The following is a 15,112-nucleotide window of genomic DNA, read 5'->3' on the forward strand; positions in this document are numbered from 1 at the left end:
AATTTGTTGTTGTATTCACCTAAAATTATAAATCATGAGATGAACATTGATGTAGCATATTATTTTACTACACGATGATAACCTCTTGTTTCCCCCTTTTAAGCAAGCCTCACCTAAGTTTTTTTTAAGAATTAGTTTATTTTTTGTTTTTAAGTCTCGTTAAGTTGTCATCAATAATAGATACCAAATTAAATCCTCATTAGTCTGGATGCGGTGCATATGCAATTAATTCTCCAGTGGGTGTGGATGCGTGGAACACCAAATTAAATTCCCCTGTCACCCGTGGACGTGGACAAGAAATGCATCAACATCATACATATGTATGTATATGCACACACTTAGAAATCTGGTATAATTGAATTCTCAGTGGTACCTATTACTTGCAATATGACGCCAGCGGTCTAGCTCCGATTTTGACGAAAAAATGATAATCATGTATTCTTAGATAAATGATTAAACACGTGTTTCAGGATTTTTCATAATGCTCAGTTTAATTAAACAAAGTTATGATGGAAAACGTGAAAGAGAATTTGCATTTTCACCGTGAAATTTTTCTCACATGGGAGAAAACGAAACATGATTACGTCAGAGCATTAGTTATGAATACCATTTTTGTAGTCATTTCTGAATACCACTTGGTACTATTTTAATACTGGATTTCTAAAAGTGCATACATGTACATACATATTTACATGTTTAGATATTTGCATATGTAAGTGCAGAGCTTACATGTTTCTATTGTGCTGGTTGCTAATAGAAACGAGTATTTATTATAAGTAATGAAGAAACATTACAAGTAACGTAACTGGCTGCACATGCTACCAAGAAAACTTTTTCATTTCTTATCCGATTTCGCTCGGGTTTGTTTTAAATGACGCGTTATAGATTTCCGCACATTAAAACATAGACGAGTCACAACCTTTGCATTGCAAAAGTGAATTTGCAAGTCGTTTGAAAGTTTAAAATCGATTTAAAATGGGTTAAAATAAGATTGTCATGTTTCTAGACCTGACGGGCATCATCTACCCAGCAAGGTCTGCACGATTGCCTTTTACACCATTTTGATATGATTAGCCGTTTTGCCACAATCTTGAGTGGAATTTTGGGAGGGGGGGTCTGTTTGCATACTTAGGCTTCGCCGTAACCATGCATTTTTTCATGTGTTCATGGTTACTATTATGCCTCACCTAAGAAAAACGAAAGTTTTAGTGTAATTGAAACCATGTAAATAAGTTAGTTCATCAGTTCCGTTCGAGAGCAATGGTAACATGCAAAAAATTGGCGTGCATTTTTGTGTGAGTAATCCCAGCCGCTGGAACCCGATCTGAAATCATTCCAATTCCAGGGACAGAAGATTTCAGTGGAAAAATTTCAATATTCTCACCGACCCGTACTAATCTCTCAATTGCTTCTAAATTTACAACTATATGAAAACGCAGTACGCACAGATAAAATGCAATTTCACTCAGTAAGATAGTTTCCACAAATGATTTATTTATTCAAAAAGTATGGTCATCACTGAGTATACTATATACTATATAAATTGAATGTATGTATTATATGCAATGTAGACTTGGACCGGTATAAGTTACATATACTGTATAACATAGTATTTAATTCATCTTAATTCATTGACCGATGTAATCGATTAATATTTAATTCATTTTGAGAGTTCATTAATCAAAGATTAAATTGGTTCAATTCAGCTGGAAAGTCAGAAGACAATACTGGACAACAATTATTTAGAAAATCAAATAAGTAATAAATATTAATAATAATACAAGACTCAAACGAACATAAGATCGGATCGACTAAAATTAAGCGTATGACATTGAAACAATAGGAACATGAACATATTTAAGTTAAGTATGTAGCAGTATCATAAATACACCTCTGACTACCTAATATACATAAGTACGTACATATATAATAAGTATAGTCTGACAATAAGTGAGAATTATATCAAAAAGTATTATCATCTGTAATGTAATTTCTGTGATAATTCCAGAATAGGCAAGTTATGAAAGATCAGTTTAATTCATGGCGAAGCCCTGCAGATCATTTTGCTCCATTTTGCTCCAACTTTTTATTTTGTTTACCAAGGATCAACATCAGCTCTTTTGGCATGTAATATGGCTTTTCAGGTGATCCATCTTAAAGATATTACCGATATATCAGTTGATAATTCATTGCACGAAACAAATATTGTAGTAATAATCACGTACCGTTGCGTTCACAATCTTCAAGGAAACACAAGAACAGGGTGTCCACGGCCATTTCATAAACGCTGAAGAACACACTGGCGATACAGTAAACTCCAATGGTAATTATAATGACGGGAACAAGATAGAAATTTAGTTCGGGAATCTAAATAAGATAAAAAAGAACATTAAACATTGAACCTTAATCCATCACGAAAAATGCACATAATTGGCGAGTATTATTATCTTATAGTGGTTTCATACGTTTTCATTGACAGAGTCTGGGAATCGATGAGTAAAAATATAGAATGATCCAATGGCTACAATTCCAGTCACGACGAGCTTCCCCAAAAACAGTAAAAAGTCTGTAACTTTGTCGAGGACGAACGCCCTGAGCGCGTTCCTCATCACAAGAAAGAACGAATCTCTGGCGGAAACGCAGAAATTTTTGCCGTACACGGCCACCATGATGTAGGCGTTACGATTAATGAACTTCATAAATTTTTCCAAACACCAGAAGCAGCATTTCATACACCACAACACGGCTTTAGCAGCTGGGTTATCCCTACAATGAGTAAAATTAAACAACGATTTAATTGTTGCCTTTACATATTGGCTTTTATACAAATACATTGTGTGGGAAATATTCTTACTGATATTGTCGTGTTTTTGCGTCTACATATTCCAAGAAATATCGAATAAACTTAATGATGCTAATAATCAAACTTCCGAATGCAACCGTTCCCAAATGATAACGAACCTGTCAAAATTATTATCACCGAGTCATTGCTAGTTCATAAATATGAAGTTGGAATATATTTATTTATTACCGTTCGAAAGAAACTACTGGCCACTGGAAATAATGCTAGATCCTTTTTCCTGTTAAATGTCCAGTACCTGTAACAAGTAACATATTAAAGCATTATTACACATTATAGTCATAATTTAGTAGGTATATTTAAGTTACGTATTTACCATCCGGCAAAACTTCCAGCTAAAACCATATCGCCCAAATCATTTACAAAGCAGAGAAGCCATATCACGCCGAATATGTTATACAAGTGGAAATAGAAAGCTTGGGACAGCTTCTGGTGGTTCTGATAAGTGCAAGTCGAAATATCCTTGCACGGTAAGCAGGATTCCAGTGCTTTGGTAAAACTTTTGATGTAACATCTGGTCATAAATCAAATTTTTAGCAAACATTAATTGAATCAGAAATGAGAATCATAAAGTTGTGTATGCACCTCTCATTTTCAATGAAACGCTGAGTATCTGAACAAGTGCAGTTCCCATTCACCAGATAAACTTCTTCAGTTGCTGTTGCCAAATACACACCCACGAGTAGAAACCAGCCAATGACAAGAACTTGCCAAAACCAGGGGACGATTGGCCAAAAAATTGTAAAGCTCATTTCACTCACTGCCCTAAATATGTATATTTACCACAGACTCGTTAGAATATGCATTAAAACGATGATGCATATTTTATGCAATTAGAACATACCGTGCTCCTTGCTTAATTAGTGCCACAGCCAAATAAAGTCTTGATCTTAAGAAAATTACAATTAACAAAAGAATTCCAAGAAGGGTTCCAGTAATTATAGCAAATGCAAGCCAGGTGTTTTTTAGTTTTAAATAAGTCTCTAGTTGTGAATTAAATTCTTCTTCCGAGATTAAAACGTCGGTGTTGGCTTCTCTCCGAAATTCAATAGTTTCGTTGACACTTTTCAGCTCAATGTACTTATCCACACTGTAGTAACAACCTGCAGGGAGCAAGGAATATTTTATAATCAAATTAGAAAGTTCAAATTCATGCATTAAAGTAGTATCAAGTAAATATAATCATACTAAATCCAAGCACTCCAATCATCCCGAATAGCGAAAACCACACCATGATTCCTGCAAAACATCTCATCAGACAAATCCAGAGTCCGGCGACAACTGCACCCACAACAAGACATCCAAGTATGACAACCCATGAAGCCTTCAAGTCTTGAAATAATAACTCTAGATTCTGCAACAAAATTTTGCATTTACAAAATCATTATCTAAATTTCAAGTTCCAGATATGCACTAGTATCAGCATGGTCTATAATACTAACTAGTATTATGTATAGGTCATAGTTTGCAAACTAACCTCTTTAGTGTTAAAGAACTCGATTAGATTTGCAACACCTTTCTTCATATTAGCTTTTTCAACATCTTCTTCATCGCTGAATTTTTCGATATTTGCCAAAGACGGAATGCATCTCCGGACGACTGTTAAGCATACAAATTGGAGACATTAGCATGAGATACAATAAATGATGTGCATAGATAAATGAATAAAGGAAAAAAAACAAATGCAAATATTTGAAACAAGATTTGAGGACCTGGGAAGAAAATTTGCGAACAATTTGGGGGCTTTGTGTGAATATAGCAAGTAACATATATAAATAACTATGAACTATTAAGGTGTGGTTTTATGAGGACCCCAAGCCGTATAGTTTGCAGAGACACTTTGACACAATGGACAGCAAGAGAAAAGGCAGATAAATAAAATAAACAAGTACGATATGTATGTACATGAAACGGTAACAGCAGTGTTGAAAATATGTCACTTACGAGCACTTTTAACCGTTTTTACAGGAGCTTTCCATTTCCAACTAGAGTCCGATATATTCCCTGTTTGCATGAGTAAATAATTCCGATGACGAAGCAGCACAAAATAAATACACCAATTATTTAGTTACAAGTACTTCAAAGCCATGAACTTGTGCTAACGCGTAAGCTTTACTGGTATCATCAGTACCGTACCAACCGTGGTATATGGTGGTACCAAATACCAGGCCCGGGGCCCGCAAGGGCCCGGGCCAGGTCACTAGCTTTTCACTAGATATAATGGACTTTTTTGGGTATTGACGATTTTACAAAAAAATATTCCACGCAAAAAAATTTTCTTACATCTAACATGAAACTGCTAGATTTATTTGTTTTTCATGTGTAATTATGCTTGTATGAATTTAGAGCAAACATACTGTGTCACCTTTAATTTTAATAGTTTGACTTTCGAATTTCAAATAATATGAAAAATCCTGATTTTAGCTGAAACGCAATTTAGAAATTCAGTTAAAAGGGAAATTAGCACACTTAAAGAAAACCTAAAAGTGTGGATCGACTTATTTCTGTGCTTGAGGAATTTTAAAATTTACGGGGTAAAAATCGGAGAGGATCACATCACGCCTACGAATGTTTCGTTACAATTTTGAAATATGTAAATTACCTGACACCAAAATTTGTCAAAAGTTGCCATATTGCTATTATATTTTGTGGGATTTTGGGAAATTGTAAAGTGTTGGTACATTCTTAATTTGTTGGAACCGAAAATGCGAACTTCAAAAATTCAATGTGAAAAAAGCAAAAATGCTTTTTGGAAACTCAAATGTGCCTCGCTAGGGGACAAATTTAACGAAACCCAGTGATAAAAGTGGATATGAACTTAGGACCATTAACTTACAATGCGATGACACCATCGGTCTCTCTCCGTTTTTGACGAAACCTCGATAGTTATGCAACCTTAGACATATAATAGAATACGTGTTTCAGGATTTTTCATAATGCTCAGCTTAAAGGAAATTATAACGGAATCCGTGAGCGAGAACTTCCATTTTGACCGTGACATTTTCTTGCGAGGGAGAAAAATAAAGATTCTCCCTTACGAATACCATCATACATAATTTCGTTTAAGCTTAAAATGCGTGGGCATAGATTGGTTTCCTCCAATTTTGACCCGACCAATTTAGATTGCATACACAAGGAAATAAGAGGACGTAGTTTTGTGCATACCCCGTTTCTGCCTGTGAGAAAATTTTTGAAGTCATTTTGAGCCAAATTTTGATTTTTCAAAGTTATGTAAATTTTTAAATTTGGGCCCTATTGCAAAAATGAAAGAACATTTTTTGCAAAGCATGACATTGAGTTTAAGGAAATTCTCAATTTCAAAAACTTTAAATTTTTTCGAATTTTCTGATCTGGAGCATATTTTCATACAAATTTCGAACGTTAAAAGTTCTTCGAAAAACAGTTCTTATAATTTTATGGAAGTAATTTTGAGCAAACACGTTCTTTGATTTTTAAAATAGCGTTAAAAATTCAAAATTAACAGCTTTCTCAAAAATCCTGATTTGGCTGAAAATGTATTAAAAACTTGTCACAACCGAAAAACGAACATACCGGAAAACGAAAATTACGGGTTCAGTTATTTTAGTGTGTGAGCAACTTATTTAAAATTGGTTAGATCAAAATCCAAAGAAATCAATTCAGGTCCACGCATTTTAACTTTAAACGGAACTATGATAGAGTTCGTAAGCGGTAAAAATACTGGAAATTCTCGCTCATGGATTCCGTCATAATTGAGTTTAAGCTGAGCATTATAGAAATGCTGAAACACGTGTTTAATTATGTGTCTCAGGTTGTGTAATTATTGTGGTTTCGTCAAAATCGGAGAGACCGCTGGCGTCATCGCATTGTGAGTCAGACTATAAGATAACTGCTTCAGGCCCAAATGTTTACGATTGTATATTTTTTTCTTACCGCTTGGTTCAATTTTAAAAGCTATTTTCAGCTAAAACGTTGACTTTTCAAAATACTGTATGTTTTTGAATGTGTACCTTTCAAGAAATCAAGAATACGTGTTCTAAGCATTAAATAGAATTGAGTTTTCGGACCGGCATTATCGCCAATTCCAAATGAGTCTGGGAATTGTTTAAACTTTTAAAACGGATAGAAAGGTAATCAATCGAAAAAGGTTTGGGAAACGTTGCGAAGTAAGCGAAAAGTATCATATTCGCATATTTATGCAACTTATACGTATATAATTTTCTCCGTCCCGGCGATATTTTAAAAAATATGGCTGAGTTAAAAGCGCAAGTAAGTAAATTGTCACTATCTATTTTCCCACGGAACTGGGAAAATAATGTACTCTTAATACTCGTAGAATATTATCTACTTCGTTCCAGAATATTCTGTATTCTGGAACCAAAACGATTACATAATATCGAATATATTGAAATTATGAAAGGGCCCGGCACCGAAGCTCATACCAGGCCTGACAATTTCACGGCACGGCTCTGGGTATCATTTTACGGCGTTTTAGATTGTCAAATATTAATGTTTACCATACGTTTACATATGTACTACTGGAAAGCAATTATCTACTGATTTTAAATAGTGTGCATTTTTTACCAAATTTTCAAACGAATATATACGCATCGAATATGATGCTGCTTTAAAAATGTCTGATATTAAGCGTGTGTTTGGTGCAGAATTGTATATTTCTGTATACACTTACTGGTTGTAATGGTTGATTGTTCTATTGGAATGTCGAATAGTTATAACCACAAGTCATGCAATTTATATTTAATCAAGTCCGAATAATTGGAATAATAACTCCAATATCGTCACATTTTGTCCAATTTTACTTTCACTCACGTGTTTTCGATGGAATGATGAACTTCGCACACTGTTGTTTCGGCAAAGCAATCAACTCTGCAACGGTTTGAGTACTTTTGTCGACATCGTATTTACAGATCAATTTCTGCTTGATATCATTTTCAGTCGTTTTCTTGGCGATCTCCATTTTCACGGACCAAGGTTGCCCTAAACATAAATAAATGCGCATGTCTATGGATAGTCCTAGACGCAAGATTCGAGTTAATACATTTCTCAAATTTCGTATTTACCATCATTCGGATCTGGACACTCCTTCACACAAACCTAAAGTAATTCCAGTAGTGATATTATTGTGTCAACAAAAGAAGAAACTCCATTATGTAGATTTATACCTGAGGAGTCCGACATCCGTCCGTCAGAACATTGGCTTTTGCACACTATATTCATAAGAATTGTATTAATCTCAGGGTGAACTGTTTTCTCAATATCACGTGAGGATTACAATCAATTTAAATATAATAGTACCCGAGTAATATCAAAGAAGAACAAGTAAGGTTTATCCTTCACCGCTTCGTCCACTCCACATTTTTGGCCGTATGAATCTGAAATTATTAGTGAAATTAGGATAAATTACAGACTCCTGTAATTGAAACAGCCACAATGCAATCAATGTAACAAGACAAGAGTCAGACCTGTTGGGTAGACAAGAATCGTAGGGTCTCCATGATTGAATCCTTCGATGAAATAAAAATAAAAATATTACTACGTGGAAAATACATATTGGAATAACATTATTAGTCCGGAAACAAGGTATGCCTTACCAATTACTGCAATGACACACCATCCTATGATGAAGGCAACCAGCATTAGAAGACATGTCACGTCCGTGCAAGAACGTTTTTCAATTGGCCCATGAAATTTTTCGTCAAATTCCCGGGGATGCCCTGTTAAAATAATCAATCAAATTGTAATACGTAGATCTGGACATGCATACATAATACGCTAGATGAACTATTGATACGCTTGATCATTATCATCAATCTACACCTTAATCATTTCATTATTTATACGTGGATAGTAAATAGGATAAGTAATAAGTAATGTGAGATAGAGCCCAAAATATTCTCACTTTTGCGGTGTAAAGACATACTTACACAGAACCAAAGAGAAACCTGGAATGGTGATAGATAGAACGGGAATAGAATGATATAAGGTATAGACGACGACGATAAGATAGAGCTATGTAAGTAAGTAAATAAAAATAGCTTCACGTGCAATAACAGCAGGATTGTCAATCAATAAAGTAATACAATCACAATTATAACTAGCAGTGCAGAATGAACTAGACATGGAACCAAGGTCGAAGCTAAAGTGGATGCATTAAGTAATTTAGACACTAAACTATGTCATTATACAAACCGTTTTTATAGAATGACCGAAATATTTAATCACGATTCAGCTCAGCATATTTTCAGTCTTGTTCAAACATAATTGATTTAGAAATCAAATACGTAAATCCCGAATAATGCCAAAAATTGTTACCCAGCCGGGAATCGAACCACGGCTCCCTTGAATTCATGTCAAGTGCTCTGACCTCTGAGCTACTAGGGCAATTAGTAACATTATAGGGACTTTTTACTGATATTTGTCTGTGGCCTTTTTCTGTGAATTTCTACTTTCTTTTATAATTGATTTAGTTGATAGATAAATCGATCCTGAAAATGATGCCCAGTTGTAAAATAGGTAAAAATTTGGTGCTTAAGCGGTTGTGGTAAGGAAGGTGCTACCCTCTTATCGCTGCTCTTCACCAGAGGAGAAAAAATTCCGGGTTTTGAGTTTTTTCCTAGTCTCAACCTTCTCTCTCGCTTTGCAAAATACATTGCTCGCTATCTCGAAACTTCGCATCGACCTTGTGGGGGGGAGAGGGGGAAATCGGGCAAAAAGAGCTTATTAATTGATAAAGATAATTTTTTTGAATTTTTCTACGTTGGTCCGAAATTTTTTCGTCCACGGAGAGTACCTCTGCGTAGATTTTAATAAACACATTGAAGCTTATGCAACTTTAAAATCTACGCAGAGGTACTCTCCGTGGACGAAAAAATTTGGGACCAACGTAGAAAAATTCAAAAAAATTATCTTTATCAATTAATAAGCTCTTTTTGCCCGATTTCCCCCTCTCCCCCCCACAAGGTCGATGCGAAGTTTGGAGATAGGCGAACAATGTATTTTGCAAAGCGAGAGAGAAGGTTGAAACTGGGAAAAAACTCATCCCCAAATTCTCCTCCTTCTCGTCACACTCCCCGTTAAGAAGTTAAGAAAGAGTGCATATACATATTTGTATGCATGTAGCTCGCAACTCTGAGGATGAGTTACGAGCTGGCAGCGTGCACAAAAGGTAATTAAGATATTACGGAATATTGATGAGACAATTCTAAATTTAGTGTTTCGAATTTCACTAAAGATTTTAGATTTCAGTTATGCTTTTTATGAAGCTCGTGCATACTTTGAGAAATAATCTTTGCTTTAATATGTAAATATATATGTACTGGATTTTCCGTACTTGTGTACTTATATTTTCCGTACTTATATCAGTACCAGCCAGAGTTCTTCCTAGCTACTGGCTGACACAATTTGTGTCACACAAATACAAATCAACTCAATTTGAAAACCTAATAATTATGAATATGTATCTACAATTTGCATCCTCCATTTTTATGTAAGCACATATTTGGACTGCTTTTACCTATCCAACGATGACGATCTCGATAATCCGAATCTTCCATATTTTTGTTAATTTTGTAAAACTTTGTATTCCACCAATACAACTAAGCCATACATGTATTAATTAAACATATTTGTATATCTGAATAGCACATAAGTTTAAACGAGTAAGAATACACTTTTGTAAGAGTTTCCACCCAATAGGATTCAATCACTTTGACACATCCGGTTAAGTGTACAAAAAAACGGATCACATGAATTGCAGACTTGCCTGGTATATTTATCTCGATTTTATTTCTCAAAACTCTTGTCGTGCATTTTTCCTCACCATGAAACTGCCATAAATAAATAGCAGCTAAAAACCCATAGAAGTAGTACTGGAGTAGTATTAAAATATTGGAATGGTATTAAAATTGCAAGCACTGTTGCGCGGCTATACTTTACTACACTACTGTTATGCAGACACAAATACTTGTGTACGTATGCACACGTTGGTACATTTGCTTGCAGAAGTACATGGCAATATCAAAAAATTTACAGGAGATACGCTTTTAATCAATGACGCTAGCTAATTTTATTTTATTCTTCTGCCAACTGGCCAAAATCAATCAGCAACCACTTGCTTGAGACTAAATCAGTGTTCAGGGATTGGACAGTTAACAACTGAAATATCAGTCATGCAGTCATGTATATTTGCTTGAATATTTGGCGATGAGTAATTATTTATGGACGTTGAAGTATGTGATAGCAAGTAAACGAGATTAGCACTTTGGGCCACATAAACTCTACGGCTTTATCTGTCAAATGATGTTTAGTTTGTATAACTGACATCACAAAATCTCGTCTCAAACGATCGTGGGTTTCCATTAATGCTCACCACTACACATCGTCTATAGTGAGTCATGAAATCTCAAAAATCTTGATGACATCCATAAAACTCAATATCTCATCAAATCTTCATTTACCATGAAAATTTAGTTCATTGTGCATTTATTTCAAGCTGCATAGATGTAGATTTATTTTGATCATTTGACAAGTTCAAGGTCTGTCAACTCTTTTGGCTACTGGATATTCGTACAAGTTGCCAGTAAAGTCTTTTAAATTGAGGAAATATTGCATAAACGGACAATGCAGTTAACATCAAGCACTTTAAACCTTCTTACCATTAATGTCGGCAACCTCTGAACCTCCAGTGCAACATCCCATATTTGTACAAATTGAGCTAAAGAACTACTCAATGTATGAGAACACTATAGCGTTTCAAAATCTCTTTGAAGTATTGGCCTTGTCAGAGTGCATGCATTAAGATGCACAAGGACACAATCACAAATCAATAAAACTTATATTCAAATCAAGATTAGATTAATTGTTAGATTTAACCTTCGAATATTATTAATATCACATTGTCGCTTTCAAAACCACGAATCATTTAAAGCACAAATAAAAACACTAGAATTGTTAAGACCTGTATATTTTCAACTAAACTCTACTCTTGATTTATAAAAACTTTCGTTGTGTCAAACACACATGCAGAAACTATTATTCTGACAAAGGAGACGTCTCCTGGAGTCTCGATTTTTTGCTCACTCGTGAAAAAATATTTCATGCTTCGCGATCTACATAATTTTAAACCCCCACAGAGCTTTACATATCCACACACTTTACATACTACACTTCTCCCTGGATCAGGTCTCCAACTGTTGATCTGGTTTTGTCATTCATATGCAAATAATACGAATTTTAAGACTAAATTATTGAGTCAATAATTTCAACCACAACTTCAAACTTGGGATAGGAACACTGCAAAACAAACTTTCCTACTTGACAGGAATACTCTAGTTCACAAACTAAATAGCAGTTCATTGTGGTCAAGTCGTTTCATCGACAAGTGCAACGTTTAGGTCATTCGGATTCGATAAGTGGTTGTTCTGTCGTTCTTATCTCAAGAAGCTTCCTGTCACCTTCCATCAGAGAAATGGATTCTAGTCTATTCATCGCAAATGGTCTTATAAAATAATCTTGCAAGGTTGTCGTCAAAGAATGGATTTTGTTAAGTATAATTGAAATTGTGCTCCAACCAAAATAAACAAGTTCAGTTAAAGAGCTTTATAAACGAAAAAGTTATTTATGTGTATGGTTCCTCATTTATCTACTTGCCACGATTTACGGTTTGATGGTTTTTAATAGAATTTTAATATTTGTTGTATTTATGTACTCCAAAAATGAAACCTGTGCACTTGAAGAATGCTAACGTACAAATAACTTCACTCCTAAGTATTCCTTCATGAACATGTTGCACATGAATAAGTTCTGCACAAGCCACGAGTCTCAATACAAGTTTCATTGACGAAGGAAACCACACAACTAAAATATTTACCAGGACTACATGCTTTGTCTTGTCTCCACACTTGCTGCTAGAGGTGAGCTGGATATCCATTTTTTTGGATAATGCATGGCCCGATCCAATCCAACTGGATTTGGATGAATTGGATCTGAAATTTTTTGGGCCAAATGGATTTGGATGGATTGGATCTGAAATTTTTTGGGCCAAATGGATTTGGATGAATTGGATCTGAAATTTTTTGGGCCAAATAGATTTGGATGGATTGGATCTCAAATTTTTTGGGTGAAATGGATTTGGATGAATAGGATCTGGGTGGATTGGATTTGGTCGAATTTGATAAATTTCGTCACCATAAAGAATATCAGGAAGTGTTCTTTTTAACACTCTGATGCTCTTCCTAACAGTATCTGGGCCATACTTTTGTTGCATGGCACACACTGTGACACATATACAGTCCAATCAGATTTATCCCGAACACTAACCATGAGTTTATATATATAATTCTTTGGATAATCCATGCCCTGATCCGATCCAACTGGATTTGGATGAATTGGATCTGAAATTTTTTGGGCCAAATGGATTTGGATGGATTGGATCTGAAATTTTTTGGGCCAAATGGATTTGGATGGATTGGATCTGAAATTTTTTGGGCCAAATGGATTTGGATGAATTGGATCTGAAATTTTTTGGGCCAAATGGATTTGGATGGATTGGATCTGAAATTTTTTGGGCCAAATGGATTTGGATGGATTGGATCTGAAATTTTTTGGGCCAAATGGATTTGGATGGATTGGATCTGAAATTTTTTGGGCCAAATGGATTTGGATGGATTGGATCTGAAATTTTTTGGGCCAAATGGATTTGGATGGATTGGACCCGAAAATTTTTAGGTGAAATGGATTTGGACGGATTGGATCTCAAAAAATGACGATCCAGCTCACCTCTACTTGCTGCTATATAATATTTAGTCCGTGCTATGATTGTGTGTTCCTTCCTTCCTGTAACACTACTGAGGAGATAGTGAAACATTGTGAGGTATTATCTTTACAGGAGGGAGGATATGTTGTGTATTTGTGCTAATGGAAATCGAAACAAAATTACTCTAGTAAATAAAGTTGGTGTCTCAAAGCAATCAGCACATAATAACTTGGAGCTTGTAAATTTTCTTGGCTTGAGATTTGTATGCGGCAGGCATATGCGAAACCATTTTGAGCAAGATCCTATACAGGTGACATTACGAGCATGCATTTAACTAGGGTTCAAACCTAGGTCAAACTTCACAAAAGAAGTTTGTTTGCAAGATCAATAGTGGAACATCAGTTTTGGTTATTGGTTTCATTTCACGCGAAACACCGCTAAATTCATTGTAGACTTTATACATATGTACGTATACAGAATGAGGTAGGAACATTTGAAACATGTATGGAAAATATGGATTGCAAATTCGATATCCATTGTCTACTATAGTATCTAAATGAAAAAGCAAACTATTATCTCCCCGAGACAAAGAGTCGCACACAATGGCGAATCGTTGCAGTTTGTTGTGTCTGTGTCAGAGTAGTAAGTAGTCGGAAACACCGTGAGAAAATATTTCACAGCACGAGACTTTATTCTACACAAATGAAATGCAACCATGAAATGCAGGAACCCGGAAAGTCCGGAAGAAGAAGGGAAAAAAATTCAATTAACACTGGATAAATAATACGAAATAAGAGGGTGGGTCTGGATAAAAGTCTCACGAACTACTCGATATGGTAAAATCGATATTCAAAGTCGTTCTGTTTGATAGTCGTTCTGTTTGAAGTAATTTCTATCAAACTGTTTGATAGAAATTACTTGACCAATGCATCCATATTTTTCGTATGATGTGCATGTGTATGTGTGTGTATGCCTTAATAAAAATAACATCGCAACAAAATGTATTTCTTTGTACAAACTCATTACCGTATTTTCCTGATCCATCCACCTCATCACTCATCACCATATTAAACTCTTCGGCTGACACTTTGCCACTCATTTTTCTTGACCAAACAGTAAACACTGGCTGAATGGCTTTAATGACAATGAAAAATATATAGTCAATATAGTTAATGGAACTGGAACAAGCTAAATAGAAAATTCTACTCTCCAGTAATGCAAACAACAGTTGTGATTTGAGATAAATAGAAAAATGGTTCGAGACAGCACTTAATTCGTAATTATATTGACACACTTTAACTTAAATGAGTTTTTTGAATATGTGACATGTTTTTATGACAGCATAATAGACTAGTAAGCACTAGCCAACACTTTCCAGCTCCAGCCAGCACGTTAAACTGTTTCTTCATCATAAGATACCACGATATTAAGGGGCTTTTTGGCTGTTTGTTATGCTACCTCTGCAACATGCACATAATAGGTTTGTTGTGGTCCCCTTC

The 15,112-nt window shown here is 35.1% G+C and overlaps 1 protein-coding gene across 5 annotated transcripts; it reads right to left on the reverse strand.

Annotated features, from left to right (window-relative positions):
* Nucleotides 1-1,474: 1,474 nt before the first annotated feature.
* Nucleotides 1,475-15,007, reverse strand: LOC110846149 (CTL-like protein 2). 5 transcript variants are annotated; one of them, XM_022092790.2, is made up of 19 exons: nt 14,640-15,007; nt 8,452-8,574; nt 8,323-8,364; nt 8,156-8,232; nt 8,023-8,067; nt 7,921-7,954; nt 7,670-7,837; nt 7,530-7,550; nt 4,805-4,864; nt 4,338-4,459; nt 4,049-4,214; nt 3,705-3,963; nt 3,446-3,625; nt 3,177-3,374; nt 3,032-3,098; nt 2,855-2,961; nt 2,466-2,766; nt 2,226-2,367; nt 1,475-2,153 (listed from the first exon to the last, which is right to left on the reverse strand). In XM_022092790.2, exons 1-19 carry the CDS (start codon nt 14,710-14,712, stop codon nt 2,059-2,061), a joined length of 2,280 nt encoding a protein of 759 aa, XP_021948482.1. In that variant the 5' UTR covers nt 14,713-15,007; the 3' UTR covers nt 1,475-2,058. The 5 variants fall into 5 exon arrangements, with proteins under 5 accessions (XP_021948482.1, XP_021948484.1, XP_021948485.1 ...); XM_022092792.2 differs by lacking the exon at nt 14,640-15,007 and adding an exon at nt 11,515-12,715; XM_022092793.2 differs by lacking the exon at nt 14,640-15,007 and adding an exon at nt 10,374-10,996.
* Nucleotides 15,008-15,112: the final 105 nt, after the last annotated feature.

Source organism: Folsomia candida, unplaced genomic scaffold (assembly GCF_002217175.1).
Source record: "Folsomia candida strain VU population unplaced genomic scaffold, ASM221717v1 Fcan01_Sc003, whole genome shotgun sequence".
Lineage (NCBI taxonomy): Eukaryota > Metazoa > Arthropoda > Collembola > Entomobryomorpha > Isotomidae > Folsomia > Folsomia candida.

Excerpts from the sequence above, each read along its gene's own strand:
- LOC110846149 (XM_022092790.2), bottom strand. The coding sequence starts at position 14,712 with ATGAGTGGCAAAGTGTCAGCCGAAGAGTTTAATATGGTGATGAGTGAT. Across the intron at positions 7,838-7,920 it reads GTGTCCAGATCCGAATGATG|GGCAACCTTGGTCCGTGAAA; the intron begins GTAAATACGAAA and ends ATTTATGTTTAG. Across the intron at positions 2,368-2,465 it reads CAGACTCTGTCAATGAAAAC|ATTCCCGAACTAAATTTCTA; the intron begins GTATGAAACCAC and ends TATCTTATTTAG.